Here is a 15,802-nt window from a genome sequence, read left to right as displayed (position 1 = left end):
AGGTAACTCTGAGAACGTGTTTTGTTAATTTGTTTGACAATTGCCGTATCAAGGGAAGTACTCACTGCATCAATGGTTGATTTTTTTCCTAAAACCGAATACTACTACTCCAAGAACAGATAGTTTTCTTCAAAGTATGCACTAATTTGGTTTGAGAGAATTTTGTCATAGATTTTTGCCACTGCAGGAACGATAGAAATAGGTCGATAATTATTTTCATCGGTTAGATCTCCCTCTTTCAATATGGGCACTACTGACGCAATTTTCAATGATCTCGGGAATATCTATAGTTTTGTAATGCCCCGTTTAGATTAGGATAGGTAGGTAAATTGATTAAGCGTAATTTAGGCGTAGATCGATAGGACTTTTTATTTGTAAATATAGTTTCGGTACCTTATAATATCGGGTGGTCACTTCTTCCCACGAGGCTGCAGGTGGTAGCGGTAGCCTGGAAGGGTGAATCGTGATTTTTTCTAACTCGCGGAAGTAATTCGATATGTCCACACACGCACACATCGATATGAAACTGAAACGTTTTCTGGGGTAAAATTCCGGCATAATGCAGATAATGGCATTCTGTCAGTGTGGGTTAAATTTCACTAAAATATGGCAATAGGTAGTTCAGATGCCGCTAAAGAGTAACCCCTGACACGGTAAACCTAAATTTTGGATTAGAGACGAATCATTAGAAGTAGGTGGTGGGCCATGTGTGATGTTTGGTAGTAACGGTCGCAGATAATTTTGAATTAGGCAATAGTGACGACTGACGAGTTCCGCTCCGAGAATTGTAATCTCATTGGGCATTTTGTATATACGGTTTAAAATTTGTGTTCATGGGGACAAAGTCGTGGGGGGTTAATTTGAAAAGTGGATAAGGAAGAATCGCGACGGCGGTGAAGGAGTTCGGCACGCGGAAGAGATATCTTCTGGTGGTGTAGCGGCCAGTTAAGGAGTGTCAATATTGAAACATTTTGCCGAAAAAAAAGGGTCTCTTTACCACTCATACAACGAGGGGGTGTCCTAGCTGGTTGGAGTTGTCAACCCGAGCTACTTTTGGATCCTCTACGTACCAGGTATTTTCATCAGCATGTACATCTATAGATTTGAGCGCGAGTTCAATTAGAAAATTCTTCATGATAGTTAAATATTTAATCGGTCGAAAGAGCTAGAACTGTTTCGGTTTGTATTTCCTTTAGGTATTCGAAGGGACTCATGAGAATAGGGATTAATAACGAATGTTAAGATTGTATATAGTAACGTTAGATTGTGTTTCCTTTTGTGGATACAATAGATAAGTAATTAACCAAATTCATAGGTCCTTCTTAATTATAGTTATAGCCACTTAAGGTATAATTAGGGTTAGGTAAAATAGGGCACTGTTATTGTTAGTTCAACGGGTAATAAAACCAGGAAAACACGTGATCACGGTTGTTTTAGTTAATTTGCAAACTCGTGTTAGTGAATAACGCTTGGATCTGAATAGTTTTAAAAGGAGCAATTGTAATTCGGAAAGACCACGACGCAAATTTGATGTTTCTTTCGACTGTCAATATAGGTATTCAAAGTTATCCGATAACTGGGTATTTATTTAGACAAGCCACCACGCGTCCCCAAAATCGGGGTGGAACCACGTAACAGATTACGAGAGAAGGAGAAGGTTGTTAGGGCGGTACGTAAGAATTGACCTAAAGGGCTAGCCGGGAGTATTCCCACCAAATAATAATAACAAGAGGGCACTTCAGAGCAAAATTCTATCCTAAATGTAAATCCTAATTGTAAATGAGACAGAAACCGGCACATCAATGGCCGCCATTAACTTGATGGAGTTAACATTTGTGTTAGGTAGCTTTTTAACAGTATTTTCAGCTACACTACTGAAAGAAAGGTTCAAACAATTAGGTTCGCGTTCGATGGGGCATTTCCCATCGAACCCGAATAATTGATCAAATTCCACATCGTTAAATAAGGAGAATCAGAAGAAATTGAATGAGAAGACCTTTTATTCTAGGTACTAGGATTATAAATAAAATAGACCGTGGAGTAGGCCTACTGGGAAAACTACGTTAAAAAACGCAGAAAGTACACTACCTCACAGTATGCATAGTATTAGCAAAGAGTACCCATTACTCTTTGGTATTAGAATCACTTTTTCTCAAAAATACAGCATCAGGACTATAAGCACTACTTTCTTTCACCAAGTGCCAGTACAAGTGACAGTTTGAGAAAAATGTCTAACAGCTTGTTCAAAATAAATACAGCGGTTTAAGGTGTATAATTTCCTTATAATATCATATACAAATACTTTTAAAATATCAACCTTGTCAATCAGTCAAAATTCTACATTATTTCATGGTACGTTATACAAAACAAACAAGTAAGCACAAATGGCAAGATGGCAGAGATCACCTTTTCATTGCACGGTTTGAGCAGTTAAGAGAGATAGATGAAACCCGTACAATTGCGCTAAATACAAATGTAATCAAACTCGAGCATCCATCTCTCTTAATGAACAGGTAATTTGAGTATCTTGACATTACAAATGAAGGTGAGTCTGTCATTTTTAAAACACGGACTCACTAGCTACAATGAGCAGCACAAACAAAAAGCACATATGGCACCCAATAACTGCAACATAAATCATTAATGTTTTTAACCATAAAATATTGATTTACCTACCTCAATCCCACCAATTGTCACAAAAATAATTCCGATAATTGTGATGCTCTGGTGTAGAAATGAGTACAAGATAGGAAAGCAACCATCTTGATATGCGTTAGCTAAATAGCACTGCGTTGGACCCCACTCACAACAGCTAAGGGGGACAGTTACTCCATTCCAATCAGATGGGCCCCGCACACCACAGCACTTTAGCTGAAATAGATGTTTTAATAGATGTTCCCTAAAGGCCAGCGGCCATAATTATAACCAAAATCTTTTTCCCAAAAATGGTTTGCTTGCTTATCTTACCTGACCCTGCAAGGTGTCAAACGTCGCCTGGGCCTGATTGCTATGAGGATACTCCCTCATTGTTGTCCTTAATTCATTCTCAATTGATACTTTATCAGCACCATCAGAATCTTTGAGTTGCATAAAGGCATAAGCACCTATACCAACTTGCAATAAAAATAGCACCAATAAAATAACACCATACTGAAATTACTCATTTTGAACGTTAGAATGAAAAAGTGTCTTTACCGTAATTAACAAGCAATAGCTCTCTTTGACTGCTCCGCAACAACCCAAAAAGGAGATCACAAAGACGACAATGCCCACAACCAGTAGTAGTGTAGGTGCCACTGAAAATGGAATTCCGGTCCTGTCAACTGCTGCAGTGACACTTTTAATGTCCAACAGGTAAACGGCACCTACTGCAATAAATGCTATTCCTGCAAGCTAAGTAACATTTTAACATTACATTCATACGACAGCGCTATGGAAACATTCAAAATATTACAAACACTGAGCATTACGTGTAACAAGACTTTAGGATGAGATTGTGAGCAGTAGGTACAAAAGGTGCAATTTTATATCCAATAGACAGCACAAAATAAAAAGCAGAAAGACGGCCAATAGCAACACTAAAGAAAAAATATAACTCAAAGCAAAAATGTTTAACAAACTTTTATTGGTTTTCTGAACAATGACATAAAACTTACAAAACTGATTTCAGATTTAGCATTACAAAAATTAACTTAAAAAGTAAAGTTACAGATAATAATATAATTTAATAATATATGCTAAAAGAATGAAAATAAAGAAACAAAAACAAAAATATAATAGTAACACTTAAGCGTAGTGTCCTCGTCTTTCGTTATTCTTAATCGAACTGGACAGGCATAACGCAAATACCGCTCCGAATAACTGCAATAGAATTAACGTAATTAATACATTATTCATTTTAAACCGTCACCGATCAATTACCTCGACTGCTGCGATAACAATAATCACAATACCAATAATGTTAAAGGATTTTATAAGGAAATTATATAACTCCTCTCCACAGCCAGAACTGTATGCCTTATCAGCGGGACAGTAATTAGGATCCTGAACTCCCTTACAGCAACTTGCAGGAATCTGACTATGCCAGTCATTTTTATCCTTCGCACCGCAGCATTTCAGCTAAGAAAATTTACGATTTACTCCTGTTCATCGAGAAACGATTTACTCACCTCCTCTTGCACAAAGTCCACTGCTTCCTTTGTCGTTTTGATACCATAGTCCGAAATAAGCTTTGCAAATCCGCTCTGAACGTCAGATTCCTTAAAGCTCGTCTCCTTAGTTTGAATGAAGGCGTAAATACCCACGGCTATTTGCGCTATTAAGATCACCAACAGTATAACTGCGTACTGTAAATACGATTACAATTAATCTTAAAACGACGCCTTAACGAAATAGTTACCGTGGTTAACAAGCAGGTGCTCTCTTTAATCGCTCCGCAACATCCAAAGAATGCAATAACAAAAACAACAACTCCCACCACGATCATCAAAATCGGAGCAACGCTAAAGGGAAGGTCTATTTTGTCGAGTACTTGTTTGAATTCGCTCACATCTAACTTGATAAGGACACCAATAACGATGAAGGCGATACCAGCAAGCTAAAATTGCCAAGCATTAGTTGATGCACGTCAATAATTCATGAAAATATTTTAAGATCTACACCCTCGCCTACACCCATATTGGCCCACTTTGAAATTACCGCTGATCTTTAGAACCCCTCTTTTATTGTAGAATAAAATAGAAAAACTTTTTGTAAATTGTTGTAAACTGAAGACGCCAAATTTGGGCTGTTTGGATCACACAACCACCTCAAGCTGTCGCAATAAGTGTGTGGTGTGTAAATTTAATTTCATAAATTAATGCCACAATAACCTTAATAGGCGCGCTGCTATAACCTCCTACAAAGCCAATTTAATCCTGCAAGTACATAATCATCACCACATAACAAAGTCATTTTCTTATTGGTTTCATTGCCATTTTAATTATCATGTTCGAACACAGACATAGTGTCTAATGACATTTGCTTTGTCTGATGCAATTTTATGATACATATATGTTCTTTGCATTGCACAGATTTTGGATTCACCCCTATTGGATTGCAAATGTTGAGAATTCAAGCCAATATGTAACTACGCAACCGCTGGAAGACCATCCAGACTAATCAACACACGCATAGAACACACAAAACCCGGTGTGAAGTCGCAAATTGTTGGCGGGCAGACTGCATGCGCGAAGTCGGTGATGTGATGTCGGAGTGTCAGACATGAAAAATGTCTTAGACTCCAGTGTATAACCCGACTAAGAATAAAAGTAGAGCGTATCACAGTGAAGGCAGTAGATGTACAAATGCGTGGCAATAAAATAGGACAGTACTTGGTTGTAATCAGCAGCACTGAGCAATATACAGAACAAAGAAGAATCCGAAGAAGTCGAGGAAGGTATGAAGAAGTCAAAGAATTTGGAAAGGTTAAAGACGAGGAATGTGACGATGCCGACGAGGACGAAGATTTACTTTGAACGTCTATTGGCTTACCAGAAACAGTCAAAGAAACTACAGATATGTCGAAGAAACCGAATGGGGTGAAAATGGAGCAATACTTTACAAAGAACCCGAAATGTTTAAAGAATAAATGCGAGTTGCCAAAGTTTCCGAATCCAAAATAGAGCACAATGCTTGTTTGACACTAAGGCGATGCTCACGTTCCACTCAAGCTACGCTCAAAATTGATACAATGAAATCAAATAGGAATGTTCACACTACAGCTAGCACCAAGCTCGCATCTCGGCTCGCACGCAGTGCTATTTGATTTCATTGTATCAATTTTGAGCGTACCTTGAGTGTGAACGTGAGGGTTGCCTTAGTGTGAAACACGCTTCAGATGTTCTTAAAGATCTCCAAGATCTTCAAGCGGATTTCTAGGAAGAACACTAACGAGATATCTAAATGATCTTTAATTATCAATAAGGTTTCCAAAAACATTTATTGACAGTCGAATAAAAACCCAAAAACTAAACTTCCAAGGTTAACACTAATACAATATACAGATTTCTTAAAATTACTAAAAACTTCGCAAAGATATTCTACCTGAGGATATCCCAAAAAAGTTCCTCTTACACGCTCATAACGAGCTCATCAACGATTAATAAATACATGTCACTTTTTAAGATGCCTTAAAGACTAACAAACGTTTCCACAGGATTGGTCCTTAGAGAAAAATCTGAAAGACTAAAAGCTTTTTTGAAAGACTGTTGGAGGACCTTGAAGGCTATTTTCCGAGCTTATTTTCGATTTCTAAAGACTCTCAAAAGACGTCCACAGAATCATCACATCTTTTAAACTTACAAAAATTCTTCAATGTGGGTCTTTTTAACACTATTAAAGCGTACCCAACATAATTGACGAACTATTATGGATTTTCAAACGTTCTTAAAGGCTCTCAAAGCCAAATATGTAAAAATTATTTTCCACTCTTATATTTCGCCCCCTTAGATGTGGTTGTTGTTGAGCAGAATTGCGCATGCGCAAGTGTGAGGGTTGGTATCTGTGCTAGTCGCAGTAAATTTTTTACCTTTGTCGTTGAGGATGGTATTTTTGGTAAATTTTAAAATTCTGTATGTGTCGGATTCAATTTGGTAGAAATGACGGTCTGCCCGTTGCCCGTACCCCGAATCTACTCGATCTCATACCGAGATCGAACAACCCTTCAAAGGCATTGAAACATTTTGTAATGAATTTTACAAATTTAACACTAAAAGTGCATGATATTTAAAATTTCAGGAGTTTCCTAAACATTTTCATAAGAAATATAGATGATTTTTTAGTTAAATTGACATTTTAATAGGTTTGAAAGAGTAGGCTACACCGTTCTTTAACCGTAAGTGTAGATAAAGTGAAACAAATGATCGTGCATTCAAATGACAGCTGTCATTGTTATTCTAAATGCACGATATAAAATCACGTTCAAAACATATGACAATTGTGTTTCTATGGAAACGGTCGCGACGACGGAACCCAAGCTTGCTATTTTTGACGTCTCTAAATTCAATTCAGAATTGTCAGAAACTTTACAATGATTTATATGGCTCCTGCTATAAAATAAAGTTTTGTATTATGCACGAGATTATGCACGACGATAAAAGGAAACTAACCATCTCGTGAAAGTTAATTCACTCAATGGTTAAAATATCCCTTTATCGTCTTGTATAATAAATAACTATTAATGATTTGCTTTTTTCGGGTTTCACGGGGTGGGCAGACTACCGTCAGCGATTTTTATTGATTGGTCTTAGTGACCATGGATACAATAAACAAAACAAAATTTTCACGAATCCATGGTCTACTATTTAAAAGCCGTATAAAATAAAGTTTTTATTTTTGGTTCATGGCTAAAATTTAAGAAAAATATAGGCTGTGATAGTCACAACAATCAGATTTAACCTCTTTCTATCTTACATGAGTAGTAAGATATGGTAACGTGAACACATAGTAACCAAGCATATTGCAGGAATTGCAGGGAGTTATAGGCAGTGATCGAGTATTATAGGCATTATAAAAGCATTACATATGCCGAGACATATGCATTAAGAATTACGGGAGCAGTACAAACATTATTGGCAATAAAATGCTAATTCTGCCGAATCGGCATTTGGTCTCGCATTTGGTGTACAGTATTTGGCTTGGTGGATGACCCCTCGGTACACATTTAGTAATCCATCTCGTAATCCATAGTCAATATAGGGGGTCTTTATTTTTGAACATTTGACGAGGTCTTTCTTTTGCATTGATTTTTCCCTGGATTATTTTAACGACTAGTCAGAAACTTTAGAAGAACTATTGATGTTCATTCCAGAACTCCAATTAGAATTGCAAAATTTTATAAATGATGTGCAACTTTTTTTGTTTTCCAAGGCTGTGTTGCAATAAACTATAAAGAAATCCTGAATTTCAATCGCCGCTTGTTTTTTTTATACTACAGGAGTATACATATATGTATAACCCGAGGTATAACCTTTGTTTGTTCATTACAGATTCCTGTATTAAGAAAGGTAAGAAATTGACTAAAACATTTTTCGTGATGGTACCGACATCTACGTTTTAAAATTTAAACTATGTCTTGAAAACCATCACAATTCTGACCATTCTTCGGATAGCGATAAATTCAAAATTCAATGCCTACACTTAACCTTTCGTGACCTGTTTTAACTACAATATAACCTCTTCAAATAGCAAACAAGTTACCAAGAGATTAGCCTCGGCTTTGGCGTTGTCAATCAAATTAAACATGCATAGACAAGACTACTCAATTTTCGTTATACGTCAACATAAGTGTGCAAATTGGCTTGCTTGTATCGTAGTTTGCGGTTTTTATTTTTTGCGTATTATCTACGACGATTATTGGTATTTTCCGGTGGTTTACAGCTTTCCCTTATGTTCGCGTTTTTTTACGCGTAGAAGAAAATTTCTTTGATGTTTTTGACACATCAAGTTAGTGTGAAACTGATGATGTGATGAAGCAAACCACACAGACAGAATTTTCCATCTTATTGACTATTGTATGTTATCATCTCGGTTACCATTCAATTAAAAATATATGTTGCCCCTTTTTCAATATCACCATATGTATGTGCGACCAACCTTGGCGGTATTTTTTATTTGTTAACTAACCATAATTTTATCAAACTTCTCTTATATTATCGGCCACCACACTGTGATAAGGAATTATTAGTGAATTCCATAATAGAAGTAAATAACGTTTCCAGCACCGCCTCCCATTCTAGGGTAAAATTTGTTAAAATATTAGCAATATCCTCGACAATATCTTCCAATTACACACCTTGCTACACATATTTTTGTGTTGTTTATTACTCATTACCTGTTGCGCATGTGAACTACAAAAGAAATCGAAAATGATATAGAAGATAGGAAATAATTATAAAAAGGGTGCCCAAAAACAAAATCACTTCCGCCCCAATGTAGAGTCAATTTTTGAGGGCATAACCCTTGAAATACGACGTTTCTGAGTTTGATTTACTTAATTGTCGCATAAAATTCGAGGTCGTAGGTAATTGTAATTGAACAATGGTTGGGAATTTTTCTGCTTTGTTGTCACTCCCTGTCCCCAAAACTCAAGACAGATCTCGAGACAGATAAATCTGCTACTTAATTGCCACGAAAATGAGAAATTTCCCCGCTAATCCTATGTCAAGGTACTTTTCGAGTGACTCAGTTTCGCAAGTAGATGAATCATTTCCATTCGTTCTGATTGCAATACGCAAACAAGTTTATAACAAATGAGTTTTTTGAATCACGTGAAGCACACGATTTTAAAGTCGACCAAAAACAAATAGTGACCACGTCATAATTACTGCAAGAGCCTTTAACGGAAAATGCCACGAACTAGACCTTTAAAGAAAGGCCGCGGCCGTATTACGTGTTATGAATAAATTGAAGGGGTGCAGGGTAACAAATATATAAATCCGCGCCTGAAACGGAAACATCAATTTTATGTACCTATAATTAGTTACAATTCCGACTAGTAACGAAGCAAATATTTACAGTAACTCACGCTGTTATCGCCTTATCTATAAATATTAAAACGCCCAACCGATAAACCTCCCTTTGGGCAAATAATCTAAAAGTGAAATCCCAAATGGCACTAAATCCGGTCCTGCAGTTTCGAAACGACACCTGTGGACTTTCAAACTATGTCGTTGCAATCGCGTGACCTTTTGTGCACGTAAAAAAACGAAACCCTTACATAGTAAATAATGAGTGACCTCGTAAAATAATCAATAAAAAAGCCTAAATTGGGATGGAAAACAACAACTTTTCCATTCAAGGTCTGCATCAAGTTACATAAGGTTGCTCAATAAATAATGTTCCCATATAACTGTGTTCTGGTGACTTTTAAGAAAATCAACAAGTGTTCGTATACTTACAACGAAGATGAAATTAAATAAAAACACGAGGTATTTCACTATAGACGTAGCGCAACCCATTTTTGTTAATTTGCACTCTACTCGCAGGCGATCACAAACTTTGTTTGATAATTTCTAAAGCACTAACAATGCGTTGGGGGTTATTATGGGTAAAAAGCGCAGATAAAAACCGAATCTTAACGACTTGTACTTGGAACCGAATAGCGTTACTGACTCAGTTCAGTTCAGAGTGAATAACATTGAATTTAGGCGATGGCGGGAAGAAAAGGGGCGCTCTGTTGAAAGGAGTAGGGTGGGATATAAAACACCCATTATGATGACGTGTGACGCTTTCGACTTATGACTATACGAGATAACCGCATTCAAATTCCTACAAATTACATCACGTACGGGTTTTTTAATCATAGAGAAGGAAAATTTATTTGTAAAACGTCACGGCGGTACACAAATCGAATTTGTGACTCATTCATTGTAAGAAAATTACGCGCGTCTATTTGTACCCGTTAAAAATGACGTAATTACGCAACCTCATAGTGAATCTGACTTTGAACCGTAAGAAAGTCTGTCTTTTATACATATATGCTATTTTTACTTTCTGGTCGTTTTGTTACAAAACTTTAAAACGTGGCATCGTGACCTGCGCAATCTTTACCTGGGAATTACCATTTTATATTTGGGACCTTCAACCTTATTGCCTTGAATCGTAGACAAGGCGATTGCTGGCGCTGACTAATTTTCTGATAAACAAGTTTAAATCATATCCAAACTAGCCACGTAGGTCCTGTGAACGCTTACGTAACAGAAACCTTTTTTTTTGTCAAACTTGCAAAAATGCTTGTTTTAACTTCAGAGCGTACTATCTTTGCTTAGATTCAAAATGGATTCAAATATTAATAAATTAAACTTGAATGTAGCGGTATACTTATAATTGTTATGTTTTCTTTAGGTAATCGATTTCGGCCCTAGGCCATCGTCAAATATTAAATCTTAGGACCTCGGAATATTGGTACTAGTTCAGAATCATCATATCTATGAATTATGTATGTGCTGCAACGGAATACAACTCCGGTTTTGTACCGCCTAATGAAATGGTACTTCAGCTTCAGACTGAACCTGAAGTGCTTCATTTCATTGGGGTTCTAATAAAGAGTAATCTGTGGGATTCCATACGGCTAAACTTTTGATAGGACTACAGGGGCGACGGGCGGCTCGAATTAAAGCCTATGACGTCAAATTTATCGCAAATAAAAACCCCTTTGGGTTTATTCAATATTCACCAAATCCAGGCCCCGGGTTATAAATGGGCCAACTGGGCTATATATAAAGGCACCAAAATAAATGTAGGTACTTATATCATGCAACGTGTAAGAACGATATTTTAGGGTAGTCCTTAATAACGAAAAAGTAAAATGTCAACGCAACCCCTATTTGATAAATGTGGCAAGCTGGCTAGTCAAGTATGCGCGATTCTGCACATATGGATGCAAAGGTCTTAAGGGATCGTGTACTGTTAAGTGTTAAAGGCTATATAAGGCAGTTAAGTTGCGTACGCGCTCTGGTCACGATCGTATAAGGGATGCTAAGTAGAGCATCGGAGGTATTAGTGAGTTTGATCATGTAATGGCCCTTTACTGTGAGTGTCTCCCACGTGTAGGTGGTGAGTGTATTGTGCAAGCCATCGTGCTGGTCGTGCTTTGTTGTTGGGCTATTAGGTAAAACCCCTCGCAGATATCCGGATATATTCCTAGGCTGTTAGAGTGCACTATGTGCATGTGCCTATGACGCGGTTCCGCGGGTAGCTCCCGTTGATTATACCGCTGAGTGATCTACTCGCTCGAGTAGATCATGGTGTCGACCCTCCTAATACGAACCATTCAAGGCCTCATTGCTAGCAAAAAGAGTTCGGGAGTGAGCTTGACCTGGAGGCAATGTAAGGCATGCACGGTGGTTGATCTATTGGCCGAGGCGGGATGTGTATCCTAAATAATACACGTGTGCGCGGCGTAACCCTTTCCCAAATAGGTATGAGCTCCATCTTAACCCTTCAGGAAGTCATCCTCAACGACGCATTCAACCCCAATCGCCAACCGGAGTGTTCGGAAGTCCAGGAGAGCTTAGTGCCAGCTCGGGGCTGACGCCCCTCGGTGAGTTACCTGATTAATTGGCGAGGATCGCGGTTAAGCAGTCGCGATATTTGTTTACATCACCCTTGAGCGCGGGAGACGATCAGTCAGACTAAATGCTGCCATATGCCAACCCCTTACGCGTAGATTACAGAAGAACGTTTCTAATGAAAGGTGAGTTTACAGTAGATTTGTCGCATCTTAATCCCATATAGCACACTTTGTACATCGGACGTACATTTTAAGTACATTGTACGTACATACATCCATGGACGAATGATGTACATCCTATGTTCGTACACAAATGGACGTACTTTTTGTAATGTACATTGTACGTACATTGTAGGAGGGGATCAGTACGTATCGATAATTATTTTATAATTAATGTATTTTATGCATCTGATGATTGTCTGCAGTTTGCGCCGCTAACTGTTTATCTTTTTTATTAACATATTTTTTCCGCCAAATATTTGTAACGTTTTTCCCGGTCAACGAAGAAATACGACAAAACGCGATTACTGATTCATGCGGTCGCCGCTCGCGGCTCGCCGGTCATTCTTTATGGCGTTGTGTTGTTGTATTTATTTAATCTAAATCACGTTATTTTGTTAGAAAAACTTTGTGTACTAACTTTTGTGATTCTTCGCGCAAACTACTATAGTGTTCTGTGACTAAATGACCTTCTAATAAGTAAGTTAATTTAATTACATTGGAACACACCGTAGCATTTTTGTTTTGCAGAAGCCTGTATGACTATTTTCAAGGATACCACATTAAATGAAATAGAGCAAAATATATCTAAATGGATAAGGCGTTGTGCGGAAAGGGGAAAGGATAAAAACGTGTGAATTGCATAAACCTATATATATTTATGTATCATATATTTACTTCAATTAAATCGTTTTGAATTTCGTTTTTTTCTTCTTTCATTTGCACCTTAATCTGCACCCATGACAATAACAGAATTTGTACATTTTAAGTACCTACCTCTATGTATGTTCCATGTACGTACTGTAATGGACATACATTAAAGGTACAGGGCTATGTCAAATGGACTAAAAATGGACGTACATATTTTGTACAATGTACAAAAATGGACGTACAATGTACAATGCCAAATTCAATTGACTACGTACGTTGTACATCCATAGTACGTTCATGTGCTATATGGGATAATGACTTCTGGCCAACAATCAGCTCCCATTCAATTAATGATTTCCCTTGTTTTTTTATAAAAATACCCCCATTACAAACGTTTGTTAGTAAGAGCTGTTTATTTCTGCCAGTGGGACATATTCTTACTCTCCTCTGTGGTTCTTGATGCAATTTGTTTCAAAATTAATGCGCATAAATGAAGCTCGGTCACTAAAGTACACAATTTAACTATTATAAAACATTAGTTACAGGGGACGCTGAAACATAGCAAGGCAGCGGTAGTGTCTTCTATGTTTTATAATATTAAATAACACGGGTATTGAGGGTTACTGACAAGCAATAATTTATAATATTTCATAGCAATATACATACACTAAATTGCAAGGCCGCCGATACCATCAAAATGCCCGGAGGCCTGGGGTATGTTAGGGGCATTATCTCAATGGTTAGGGGCCTGCCCCAAGGTAACTTTATAACCTGATTTTCAAATTGTATTTTAATTTGAATTTTTAACAGTAATTTTTTTGCGAATATTATCCCTAAGCAGAGCATAAAATAACACAGAAAGTAGGCGAGATCAATGCCCAGTTCCAAAAACTGGTCGCCCTGTGGGCGCCAAGTCTCAATAATTTACCAGTAAGCTGAAATTTAGCAAGGTACTTTGTTTAAGGATCTAAACACCCTCTTGAAACCCCAACATCGAGGCGTTGTGCCCGTCACTCCAAAACCACTCCCCGAGTGGGATAAAAACCAGCTTTTGGGAAATTTTTTTTAATAACTCTAAAACGGAGCATTTTAAGAAAAAATTTCAAGAGAGAAAAATTTAAGAAAAGAAAATTTCCTGCCAAATATGTATACATCAAATTTTTTAGATGTAATTGAGTGGCGTAGATAAAATTTTCAGCAACCCATTCGAAATACTCGGAAACTGTTCACTTAGATTGCCTACAACGTGATGAATTCTGCCTGCAAGGAGGTCTTCGGTCACCCCCGTAACTCTAAGCAACCACCCCGCCCCAATAGTAGGGCGTCTTGACTTTTCCGGCACCCCATTCTCCGTTTAGTTCGTACTTGCCGTTAGTGTTGCTGTGAAGAGTCAATATTCTCCAAACTCTCCTTTTTATCGCATTTTTGCAAATTTACAATATCGTCATTGTTATGCTTTGTTTACATGTGAAAATCTTCCTCCTGCTTCCCAAAACTAGTTGTGGCTCTCATTTCTTTGACCCCACATAGTCCCGGACTAGAAGGCCCACACTATTTTAAAAAGCAGTCGAATTATTCTAGAGTAGCAATAAATGCTAGGACTGTGTAGGCACATTTTCATCTCAGGCCAGCAGTGGGAAGGTTTCTCGAAAAAAAGATCGCAGACGAAGCCTTCCCGACGTAGAAACGTATCAAGATCAGGAATTCATACAAAAATTCTTCACGGCTTTTTCACTGGCGTGGTATCCTACTCCTACATTGATTTTTTCTGTGTTTATCAATTCGTTAATGGAAGGAAAAAATCTGTCATTATATGCCCTTTGTCTGAAGTTGGTCGCCCAGACAAAATTCCTTAAAATAAACTCTGTCCCTAAGTGAGGAAGAAAAATTGATTTTAAGTAAAACTGAGCAAGATTATCTTTAATTACTGAGGGTTATGGTATACTGTCAGGTATAGCTTGACAGTCCAGTCTCGACCCTCATTTAATTCTTGAACGCTCAGTTTTAGTTTTTACCTCACTGTCAACTGCACTGCACTGCATCACTTATGAAATAATTCTTTAAAAAACCCATTTTGAAGAATAGCTGTTTATGTACAAATTTTACGAAATGACCGATTTTGAGTCTTATTTTGTGAAACGGGCTAGAAGGACTTCTTGAACCCCGAAAAGCCTACGAAGGTAAAAGAACAATCGAATAGGCCTTGGTTAAGAAAAATGATACCAAACTTAAATAGTCCGGAGGATTAGCAAATAATCGTGCACTTTTGTATAGAAGCATGAATTTTGGTATACGACTTACCTATACCCCAACAGTCATTTTAAACATTAGAGCCACTCTGACTCTCTGCCAGGGGGGGCGTAGGGTGCCCATTTCAAAATGGCGGCTTTAGCAGTGGTACCCATTCGGTAATACCTCTGCCAACTCGCAACCATAAGGGCTAGAACAAAATTAAAACACGGATTTTGTTGAGCACAAACTTAACTAAAAAAATGTTATATTGATATTGACCCTAAATGTATTGAGTGTGGCTTTTTTTGGGGTCAAAGTTAACCTTTGTTGTTTTTCCCACAAAAAGTCGAGAATTTAGGCTTTCTTCACTCAAAATACTGTTTTTATTCATCTTTTTAGATGTATAGTTAAACTTATTAACATACATAAATTAAATTTAATTAATTAAATTAAATTAATGAAATTGTAATTTTATATTATTTGTTTTGTTCTATTCTTCGTATAGTAAAATCTTGTATGTAGTTTGAAAAGAAAATTGAAACTTTTGAATAATTATTATTATAATTAATTAATTATACAATTAAGTAATACCTATTGTACTATAGCTATAATTCACGATCGCATCCACCACACTTGGAACGTGGAGTG

General features: G+C 37.3%; 1 protein-coding gene and 1 long non-coding RNA gene across 2 annotated transcripts; one reads left to right on the top strand and one right to left on the bottom strand.

Annotated features, from left to right (window-relative positions):
• Positions 1 to 2,256: 2,256 nt before the first annotated feature.
• On the bottom strand, positions 2,257 to 10,188 carry LOC116175471 (tetraspanin-9-like). The gene is made up of 9 exons (XM_031493607.1): positions 9,939 to 10,188; positions 4,400 to 4,597; positions 4,170 to 4,346; positions 3,922 to 4,119; positions 3,793 to 3,861; positions 3,196 to 3,393; positions 2,968 to 3,150; positions 2,677 to 2,871; positions 2,257 to 2,625 (listed from the first exon to the last, which is right to left on the bottom strand). The coding sequence occupies exons 1-9, from the start codon at positions 9,996 to 9,998 to the stop codon at positions 2,581 to 2,583; spliced, it is 1,323 nt and encodes a 440-aa protein (XP_031349467.1). The 5' UTR covers positions 9,999 to 10,188; the 3' UTR covers positions 2,257 to 2,580.
• A 2,396-nt stretch (positions 10,189 to 12,584) lies between these two features.
• On the top strand, positions 12,585 to 12,976 carry LOC116177151. The gene is made up of 2 exons (XR_004146614.1): positions 12,585 to 12,751; positions 12,803 to 12,976. It is a non-coding gene; the product is annotated as an uncharacterized LOC116177151 (long non-coding RNA).
• Positions 12,977 to 15,802: the final 2,826 nt, after the last annotated feature.

Source organism: Photinus pyralis, unplaced genomic scaffold (assembly GCF_008802855.1).
Source record: "Photinus pyralis isolate 1611_PpyrPB1 unplaced genomic scaffold, Ppyr1.3 Ppyr1.4_LG7, whole genome shotgun sequence".
Classification (NCBI taxonomy): domain Eukaryota; kingdom Metazoa; phylum Arthropoda; class Insecta; order Coleoptera; family Lampyridae; genus Photinus; species Photinus pyralis.
This window is presented reverse-complemented; position numbering and strand designations above follow the sequence as displayed.

Bases quoted from the DNA above. Each gene is read 5' to 3' on its own strand.
- LOC116175471 (XM_031493607.1), bottom strand. From the start codon at position 9,998: ATGGGTTGCGCTACGTCTATAGTGAAATACCTCGTGTTTTTATTTAAT. The intron at 4,598-9,938 runs GTAAGTATACGA...TGGCAATTTTAG, and splicing joins TATTTAATTTCATCTTCGTT to CTTGCTGGTATCGCCTTCAT. The intron at 4,347-4,399 runs GTAACTATTTCG...TCGTATTTACAG, and splicing joins GCACCTGCTTGTTAACCACG to TACGCAGTTATACTGTTGGT.